Source organism: Dasypus novemcinctus, chromosome 13, assembly GCF_030445035.2.
Source record: "Dasypus novemcinctus isolate mDasNov1 chromosome 13, mDasNov1.1.hap2, whole genome shotgun sequence".
Lineage (NCBI taxonomy): Eukaryota > Metazoa > Chordata > Mammalia > Cingulata > Dasypodidae > Dasypus > Dasypus novemcinctus.
In genome coordinates this window covers 82,575,104-82,585,109 of record NC_080685.1, presented here as the reverse complement: position 1 = coordinate 82,585,109, position 10,006 = coordinate 82,575,104, and the positions used below count along the sequence as shown (strand labels likewise).

Genomic DNA, 10,006 nt, shown 5'->3' with positions numbered 1-10,006 from the left:
GGACGCGGGGCTCTCCAGGGGCGGGTGCCGCCTTCAAGCTGGCCCAGAAAGCTCTGCCACATAACTGGGGCTAGGAGAGGAATAAGGGGCCGACCAGGAACTGCGGCTCGGGGAATCCCGGGTTTCTTTTACCACCTAAATCCCTATTGCCTCGCAGAGCGCCCAGGACAGGGTCCTTTCTCGCTGAAAACTTGGTTCGCTAACCAAAACCACATGCCAACTGGTACCACTGCTTTACCTGTTGGGAGACCCCTCCTCCCGACTTTCTCCTTCCTATCAGGCCCCTTTGGTCCTTCTGCCTTTGAGAATCCCCCCATCTCGGTCCGTTTTTGCGGCCGGGGAGCGGACAAGCCCCCAGATTCAAGTTTCTAAGCTCGTCATCGAGGCCAGCAAATGGACCGTGATACCGACCTGAAAACGCTTGGGTCCTCTCATTTATCTCTATCCAAAGCAGTGGTTTTTACCCTCTTTTGGGTGACGAACTATTTCAGGTAGTTGATTTAAAAAAACATGCACTGTACACACAATCGCGCGCGTGCAATGAAGCTCGCACCGAAGCTCACACTTAAGGATAAAAATTCGGGTGAAAAGATGAGGCGGTCACGGATGTACTAAGCCTGCTAGAATCTGTGATTCCCAGGTGAAAAATCTATTTCACCTCCATAGCCTCGGGACCCGGAGCCTTGCGTCTGGAGGTCTGTGTCGCTAAGCCCAGCATTGCAAACGTCACTGGAGCCCTGTCGGCCCAGCCACCCCCCTCTCCCCGCACATGGCTGGGCGTCGGGAGCTCCCGGGTAGGCTGGGCGTCCCAGGGACAACCCATCTGCTGGAGAAAGATAGCTGCGGATCCTTCCACAATCTTATCTCCGAAATTAGGTTCCCCACGGAGGTGCTCAAGAGCTTGCTGATCGCCACTACCCCCCCCCCCCCCATCAAATACAGACACACACGCAATTATCTGCGCACTTTTTTCCTTAGGGGAGGGGATAGTCTTAGCATCCAGGAATACCTTTTAATTGCTGTAGTGAAAAAGAAGCACCGAGTTTTCAATCCTTCACCACGATGCAGCCCACCAACTTAAGCCATTGCTCGATTGTAGAAGTCAGGAGTGGAGGGGGAGGTTAGTTCTGGGCTCAGTCAGGGACTGTGTTTTCTTACAGTTAGTGTTCTTAGGAAAGCAACAGCTTATTGTCATTTGCCTGGTGGTGAGTCCTCCCTCAGCCTTGCGGAGAGACAAATCCAAGCTCCAGCCGGCTCCAGCGGGAGAATCTTGAGCGTGGAACAAGACTGAGAACGCCCAAGGAGAAGAGCTGCTGCGTTGGGACAGAGACCAGAGCCCGACCCGGGCGGCACCTCCCCTTCTTGGGGACCAGTTTGGTCCAGACACACCCAGTGTGGGGGCTCCAAGTTTTACTCGAAAAAATATGTAATAAAAGACCTCCCCTCCTTACTCCGCATAATCTGTGGGGACCGGGCGGCTTCCGAAGAGAGGGGAGTGTGCATCCCGATCCACCTGCCGCGAGGACTACCCAGCAAAGGGGAAAAGCGTGGCTGCAGGATTCTGTCCACAAACCCCTAAAAAGACTCCCCAGTTTTCCACTGGGTCGCTCCGAGTGAGAAACTCCACCTTGTCTTATTACATCTTGGAGCACAGGTTGCCTCCAGAAACCTTAAAAGTTGAGCAGCACCAGTTGATTTAAATTGCAAAGTCTTTATTTCTCGGCATCCACACGTGTTTGTATACATAACCAAAAAAAACCCCCGAATTTTTATTTTATAACGTGCTTTTGCAGCGAGGCCCATTTATGTGGTCATATTGTGTTTAATATAGGGGCGTCCACCCCGCTGCCACCGCTGACATATGGTTCACAAGTATCTCTGTAGAACCACAGCGCAGAACTTCAGACTCCAGGCACCAGGTGCGGGAAAGAGCCAGGGAGGACTCCCTTCCACCATTCGAGCAATCAGAGGGTTCTTTGCGCACGGGCTCTTGCCAGCAAAGGCTTGAAGTTCTGCCAGGAAGAATCACAAACGTCCTCCCCCCGCCCCCCCCCCCCCCCCCCCCCCCCCCCGCCTCCCGTCCCCGCAAGGGTCCTCCGTGATGGACGTTCCGGAGTTCTTTAGTGAGCTGGGAAAGGAACGACCCCCCTCTAGGAATGGAACATCTCATGAGTTATTTCCACCTGCCAGGGGGCTTTTTTTCAAAACATTGCCTTACCTGGGCTGGCCCTTTTCAAAATGAACTTCCCATCCTCTCCCCCCCCACCCCCCTTTTTTTTTTCCCCCTAGAAAGATGGTCCTTTAAGCCTCCATTTACTTCTCTCTTTCCTCCTGGGGCTGCTTAAGAAAGCAAGATCCAGCCCTCATTGAGAAAATGGCCTTGGTAATCACCAAATCTGGTGAAAAGACATGGGGCTCCTTTTTCCTTGTCCTAAGGAAGGAAAGGAAACTGGCTCCTAGGAGTTTGCAAGCTTTTGTAGAAAAGCTATGATGTAGAAACATCATAATGCTGATCCTCTTCTCCTACTCCCACCTCAAAACAGTTTCTGGATAGGACAATGCCAGGCCATAGAGACTGCTCTTTTACATCCAAGGAAGCTGCCCACACCTCACAGGGCCAACACGCAGTGTTGATTAGGGCACCGCCGTTAGAGTACCAGCAAAGCTAGGGCTCCAAAACTGCCAACAATTTTTGGAGACAATTTGATAGTCGACGTTTTTTGAAAAATCACAATTGAGGTGAAAATTATAACTTCACTGGACTACTTTCGCTTATTTTAAAGCTTAGATGGACTTTTATTTTAAATTACATATGGGCAAGTCACGAAAACCTTTGGGTTGCTTTAGAACTCTAAAGCCCTTACTCTGGCTGAGTCACAGGCAGAGCCTAAGGCAAACCCCTGAGGTGATCAGAACCTTTCAGATTCTGCTGGGGGAAAAGGCTGAGTGAAGGTCAGCTCTGGGCAAAGTAAGCCTTCAAGTGGCAACAGCCTCATTTTATTGAACATCTTCTAGTGGTACAGAAAGGGTTCCCGGGGAAGAACAGAAGTGCCAGGGGAGAAGGAGGAGGCGCCACCTCAGGAGGTAACAGAGAAGAAAGTGTGAAGGAAGTACCTGCAAGAGCTCCTGATCTGGTTTGGAGGCTGAGGTCCATTGGCCTCACTGCAGTGAATCGAGTGGGCTGTGATGCTAGCAAAATGCTCCGAGGCAGATTCCACTAGGAAGTGCCAAAATAAATGGAGGAGGAAAGTGGGGGTAGGGTGGGAGGAGAAAGAGAGTGGTCTAAGCAAGACATCTTCAGCAGTTTGACCCCAAAGTCAGAATGATTTAAAGTTTTTATTGAGAGAACAGATGGAAGATGAGAGCATTTCTTGAAAAAGGATGGCACTTCTTGGACACTCATATGCTGCACAATATAACATTATATGAATCTCTTTATAGCTCAAGATATAAATAAAATGAAGAATGTATTCAAACTCTTTTATTTGCCATCAACCTCCCTTGGATTGCTAACACTGATGAGAAAACCTTAGGAGAACTGCGGGTATATGAAAAATCAAGAGCTACTAATGTGACCCAATTGCTACTATTTATTTAATGAAACAGTCATTATTTTCTTTCTTCAACATATGTGTCTGATAATGAAGCAAAAAGAAAGGAAAATAACTATCAATATGCCACTTCAGAAGCATACAACACTTGCTGGCTTTTTATTTTACTGATGTTCTTTTAATTTATGTACTTAAGATTAAACTAGTGCTCAAGGACTAACAACACACAGAACAATTCTGAATTAGGGTTTTATTGAAAAATACAGATTCAATTAAAGAGGACAGATGAAATTATCAAACATAAAAATATGAATTGAATTGCTTCTTTTTAGATGTATCTTTAACACTGACTTGACCATATGGACACTGCAGAAGAAATGAAACAAATTATTGAATTATTTAACATCATCTTTTAAAAATGCAACATTGCTTGTGGTAAAAAAAAAAAGAGAGAGAGAGAGACTTAATAATATTATACAGATCATTTGCTTTATCGAGTCCTTCAGACTAAGAGAAGAATAATGGCAACCTTGGGCAAATGGTCCTAATTAGGGTTCAAAAACCACTTCCTAAATGCATCCTACTTACTTTAAGAATTTTACTCTAAAAACCCACTTTTAGAAAACCCCTAGGTCCTCAATTTAAGCAAAGCTCTTATGCATTTGATTAGAAACAGCTAGTGGCACATATAGGAACATACATAAAAGTAAAGGCTTAATTTTTCAATACTGGTTACAGCTAATACATGCATTTAAGGTTTATTCTTTAACTATAAAGTGGGTGGGTTAAAGGAAATAACGATCTTCTCCTTGCTCCAAAATACAGACTTTCTTATTCATGATTGATTTTTAGAAATCTGATGAAAGAAAGCCTTTTCATAGATACCTTTACACAAAGGTCGTCAGTGTTATTTCCTACAGAAGCAAGAAAGTGAATTATGTTTTAAAATCATCTAAGCAAAGTGTTCTTTAACAGAAGTTGTTGTATGTTTATAATCTTAACCCCATAACAATTTACCTTATTACTCTGCCTTTAAAAAGAAATAGTGAAGAACCTATTCCCATTTACATTTTGCTCAAAATAGGTAGGGATTAGTCAGTTCTTCCTAATGAATGAACACAGAGATGTATCCATTGAAATAGACATTTTAGGAAATGTACAGCACTAATTTTGGGCTAATCTAGTTTTACCATTATATGAAAGACAGACTAGAAAAACAGCCCGAGAGAGAGAGAGAAAGAGCGAGAGAGAGAAGAAAGAGGGAAGGAGGGATGAAGGTGGACAAGAAAAAGTATCATTACCATCTAAAGGAAATCCACACTTCAATATTGGGCAAGTTTCTGTTCAGGTAATATTGCAGAATATGCTTTCTGGGATCGAGTTTGCAACATTCTGGATTTCTTTTCCTGCCCTCTTTGTGCTTGCCTAGTGAAGTCAACTCATTTGAAACCTCATGAAACATTTCCTTGTAATAAAGAGTTCCTGTGAATTTCAAATCACCCGCATTACAAGGAATTGATGCTCACAGTGAAATGTTACAAAATTCCATTAACTTTAAAGGTCCTATGTCGGCCCTAAGGACTTCATTGTCCTTGGCTAAAGTAGCTTGTGAAAAGTCTATTTAGTTTTTTTATTTGACTTGTTTTTCAAATAATAGGCATTTACGGAGTTACAGAAGCACCACAAACTGCTGCAGTAATGCGAGAATTTGCTACTCACGTGTCTGCAGGCAGAGCCACAACATTCACCTCTCTGCAAGTGGGCTAGCTGTGTGAGCACCACAAAGCCAGTAGCTGGATCCACATAGCTGAGTTGGCCAGCCTGAAGAGTAATAAAACACAACAATTCATTAATCCCAATATTCAGCATATCTCCTCACCATAATTTCAGGTCATAAAATACTGAAAACTTTTCTTTAAAAAATATTAAGCTTCTCCCTGGCAATTTTAGTAGCCCTTGCAATTAAACTCTGAATGCATTCCGACACTATAAACAATCCAGCTTTATATGTCATAAGGAGAAAATATACAGTTCGAGAAAAATGAGAAGCTGATGGAAAAACAAGAACTCCTCTATACCCAATAACTACGGAGCCACTGCTCCGGTATTTTTCATTCGGTTTCTAGGTAACAAGCTTAATAACAGGCGATTTAAATAATTTTAAGAGCTTAAGAGGCTGAAAATGAACTTTCACTCAGAAGTTGCAGTTGCAATTTCAGTACTTAAAATATGTGGATAATGATTTAAACTTACAGAAAAGGTGCTAATCAAAACCAACAGTCCTCATAGAAAAAAGCATTGACTTTTCTATTATTGAACACTTCTTTACCTTTGTGATGTGTTTCTTACTCCTTGAACATTTTACATTCCTTTCTCTTTTTTTTTGTAGTGTTAGCTTTATTTTTTAAGCAAAAAAAGTATTTTTTAACATGTCAACACTGTTTCCACACTTGTGATCAAAAGCACTCTTTACTACACTAGTGCAGATGTCAAGGAGGCATGCTCTATCTACACTCAAACATGGCAAAAAGTGTCCCAAGTACTTTGTGTGAAGGTAAAAGTAAATAATGCAGCTTCTTATACTGTGGAGTTGGGCCATGTAGGTGATATTACTTAGCCCTAAAGATTTTTTCAGAGTAATATTCCCCTGGAATGGAGATATATATATATCTTTTACTATGCAGTAACTCAGTGTATCACTCTTGTATGGAGTCTTTTCCATTAAAATACATGTAAAACTTGCATGTCTCTGATATACATTTTTGTATGTACCACGAAAACTTTTTCAAGATTTCTTCTTTAAAGATGCTATTTTATTCTGGTTTAGGGTTTATCTCCTATGTTTAATGAATAAAATGTGGAGCAAAAGGACAGATAAAGTTCAAGTCTAGGTCCATGCTAAGGCATTCCAGCAAAGGTAGACTGGCATCAAGTCTCAAGGCTGGTCTAAGGGGCCTCCCCATTCCTTTGGGATCATAGAAGATTACATAAACCATAAGCACTAAACTACTTCAGAATGACCAATAGGTAGGACCTAACAAAGTCTGTGTTTGGAGACTTGGAAGAAAAACAAAAAACAACAGGGAGACCTCTGAAACTACCTTCTTTTCACTTTACATAGCTTCTGGGAGTCTTCTGAGGGCAATTATCTCACAACCTGGAAACCTAACAAACTGCTCCTACGCTTGTGCCTGCTTGCCTGCTTGCCTGCTTTCCATGTTGATTGAGCACCTTTGAGCTTGTTGACTGCCCAAAGAAACTTAATTTGTCCTCAGTAAATGGGCCTCGCATAATGGCGGCAACAGACAAAGATGAGGCAAGAGTGCTGACAGTTTGACTGGAGAGCAAGATGTTCAGTGATGCACATCAGCACAGGGAGAAAGGTAAGAGAGCTATCTGCCTTGAGGCGTGGAAGAAGGACCACTGTGAGGGGTCTGATTTGTTGTAAAAGAAAAACAACAAGCTTGTTATTGGGTTTACTTATGGTGTATTCGACAGGCATTTAACCTGTGATACTGACACTAATGAAGCAATGTGGATGCTGAGTGAGAAGAAAGTGCCTTTCCTTTCCCAGGCTGATTGAACTTGTCCTTACACACCACTGGTCTTTGCTCTAAAAAGAATGAAACTCTTCACTTATATCCAAAGTCAAATAAGATGAATTATGAGAACAAATTGCACATGTCACCTTTGAAGGAAGACTACAAACAAAAACAATTAAAAGCAGCCAATTATTTCCTGATGAATTTTATGCAAAAGTTTTAGTACCTGAATAGGTAAGGCAGTGGAATCTCTGGGCTTACTATCAACATTAACAAAACAAAACAAAAAGGCCCTCAACATTAGGCACCCTCCAAGGTGTTCTTTTCTACCCCATGACTCACTTCACACCAGGTAACACTAGTCCTATCAAGTACTGGTCACACAGCTTATCAAATGGGTTGATTTCATATAGTGTTGTGTTTTTTTTATATCTCTATTATAGACTTTCCTTGCTCTCTTTCATTGTTTCTTTTGTTATGGATATAAAAAAATTCTCCCTTTAAACTCATGTGTTTTTTAGTGTTAGAAATTGTGAGGGGAGATGATACCCTTAGATATTGGTGCTAACAAACCAGCAAAGCAGAAAACACAACTCGAGTGTCCAGAAGAACTCAGACGCCTGATTAAAAGTTCCTGTGTGACCATTCTTCCTTACAGTGGACAAGAAAGGATGGCAGCAAAAATTAAAAGTGAATTAAAATAAATTTGACAATGCATTCATTTTTATTATGAAATCCCCTGATGGCAAAGTATTTAACTTATATTGCAAATAAACACGCCACATATTTTTCCTGAGACTTTTCGGTTACTCCACCTTCCTCGTCCTTTAACAACACCTCTCCCCAAACACACACACACACAGTAGAGTGCTGATAGGTCCTACATTGCAATGGAGATTTGTTTGGACGCTAATTCAAAACAAGTTACATTCACACTGACACTCAGGACAGATAAAAAGTAAATCCTTTCTCCGGAACACTTTCCGAGCGAACCAGTCGGAGCGGGAAGCAGGCGTGCAAATCAGGAGACCAGAGAACCCTCTCCCTTCTGCAGGTAGGCCCCGCGATCGCGCCGCGGCACAGGGCGCGCAGGCGCAGCGACCTCCGGGCCGCGCGGAGCGACGCGGGCGGGGCGAGGAGAAAGGGCCTCACCGCGCAGGCGGCCGCGTGCAGTTCCACGATCCGCAGGTCTGCCGCGGTTAACTCTTCGCTTGCTGGACGCTTCACTGCCCCCTCCGGCCTCATTTGCGATCCGAACCCGGGTCCTCCAGGATTTCCCTGGGAAGCGGAGCAGAGGGTTAAGCTGGGGTGCTGTCCGTACCCTGCGCGGTCCCAAAGCGGTTTCGGCGGCTGGGCGACGCGAGGGCGCCTCCCGAGCGCGATCCCCGCCAACGCCGGGATCGGCCTGGCCGCCATGGCCGCCGCGGGCCTGTGGGGGACGGCGCGTCGGCGCTGGGGCCCGGCGGCGCGGCGGGCGCGGGCCTGGGCGCGGCGCGCGGGGTGGTGGCGGCGCGGCTGCCCCGCTGCGGCGCGCGAGCCCGGGCCGCGGGGCTCTGGCGGGGTCGGGGCTGCGGGGTCCGCCCGTGAGGGACGCGCGGACGGAGCCTTTCGCAACCGCCACCCGTTTCCGCGGCGGAAAGAAGGAAACGGACGTTTTGTAGCAGCTGGCGGTCCAAGGAGGACCCTATTGAAGCTCGTGAGGCTCCAACGAAGTGCGGGGACGGGGAGGAAGGGGCCGTTTGTGCATCACGGGACCTAAATTCTAAAGCTTTTTTTTTTAATCCTAAAACGAAGAGTGGACCTTTTTTCCCCATATCAAATTAGACGCAGATCATTCAGCATAACGGCCACAGCTGTTAGGATTCCAGAAAGTGACCAGAATTCCCGAGGTTTATTAATAACTACTTCGGGCCTATCCAGAAAGACTTTATTTCTATGTGCTGGAAATAAAGTTGAAAGCAGAACCTTTATGATTTGGTTCTTTGGCCGGCCTAAAAGGAGAGCCACACACTGAATAAGAAAAGATGGTGTTTCCATGTTGCTGTTTGCAAAATCTAAACTAAAGTTATATTTATCTGAACGGTAATTGATTACCCTGAGACCCCTATGAAAATTGAATTCGAGAAAAATAGCGTAAACTCAAGAGGTAATTTTAAGTGTTAAAATTAATTTAGCCCTCTGCCCTCCCCAGGGTTTTCGGAAGACTGTTGAAGAGTAGCAATTCTGTCAGTGTTCTTTAGTACTGTAAAAGCAGGAATCGATACCTGAGGGCAAGACTAGACTCTTCAGATGTACAGAAGGGTGATGTAGAGCACCACTGATTTTCCATCACCTATTTTTTTTTTTAATCTGCATTTACCATGCAGCCATGTATTTTGATTTTCTTAGACAAATCTTTCACTGGAATGTAAGCTGATATGTGATTGAAACAGACCTCTTGGATCACTGTAAATATGATGGTGATTTAATAACTTGAAATCCCATTTTGCAAATATATTTTCTTTGTGTAGAAATAATAAAGTATTATCTGGGTCTGAGATTGGTCAATGATCTGAGAAAAGGGTTTAAAACATGAGAGGCTAAAGAAGGACTTCGGGAAGCTGAGGAAGGCCTGGACCAAACTTGAGGTCACCAAAAATGAGCAACTATATAAGAAAAGGGAAATAACTGTATGTCAATATTCTTCAAACCATGATCTCAAATTAAGAAAGTAAGCTTGGAGGTTCAGATTTATTGCAGTGTTTGTAAAATGAGTTATCAGGACCTACTAATGGGTCATGATCAAAGGGTCGGGATAGCATTTTACAAAAATGAAATAGATCAGATTGGAATACAAAATAACCAGAGTCATCTCATCTAGAAAGAGTAAGTATTGCCATATGAAGCTTGTTTTGGCAATAGCAGGGAGGGTGT

The 10,006-nt window shown here is 44.0% G+C and overlaps 1 protein-coding gene and 1 long non-coding RNA gene across 2 annotated transcripts in view; one reads left to right on the top strand and one right to left on the bottom strand.

Moving 5' to 3' along the window:
- Positions 1 to 3,786: 3,786 nt before the first annotated feature.
- Positions 3,787 to 8,688, bottom strand: C13H1orf53 (chromosome 13 C1orf53 homolog). Its single transcript, XM_004476349.5, has 3 exons — positions 8,246 to 8,688; positions 5,271 to 5,372; positions 3,787 to 3,917 (listed from the first exon to the last, which is right to left on the bottom strand). Exons 1-3 carry the CDS (start codon positions 8,507 to 8,509, stop codon positions 3,846 to 3,848), a joined length of 438 nt encoding a protein of 145 aa, XP_004476406.2. The 5' UTR covers positions 8,510 to 8,688; the 3' UTR covers positions 3,787 to 3,845.
- LOC131273067 (uncharacterized) overlaps positions 7,930 to 10,006 on the top strand; it is an 85,431-nt gene continuing 83,354 nt past the window's right edge. The window contains exon 1 of the long non-coding RNA XR_009180187.1: positions 7,930 to 8,147. This is a non-coding gene — a long non-coding RNA (uncharacterized lncRNA). The remainder of the gene's footprint in view (positions 8,148 to 10,006) is intronic.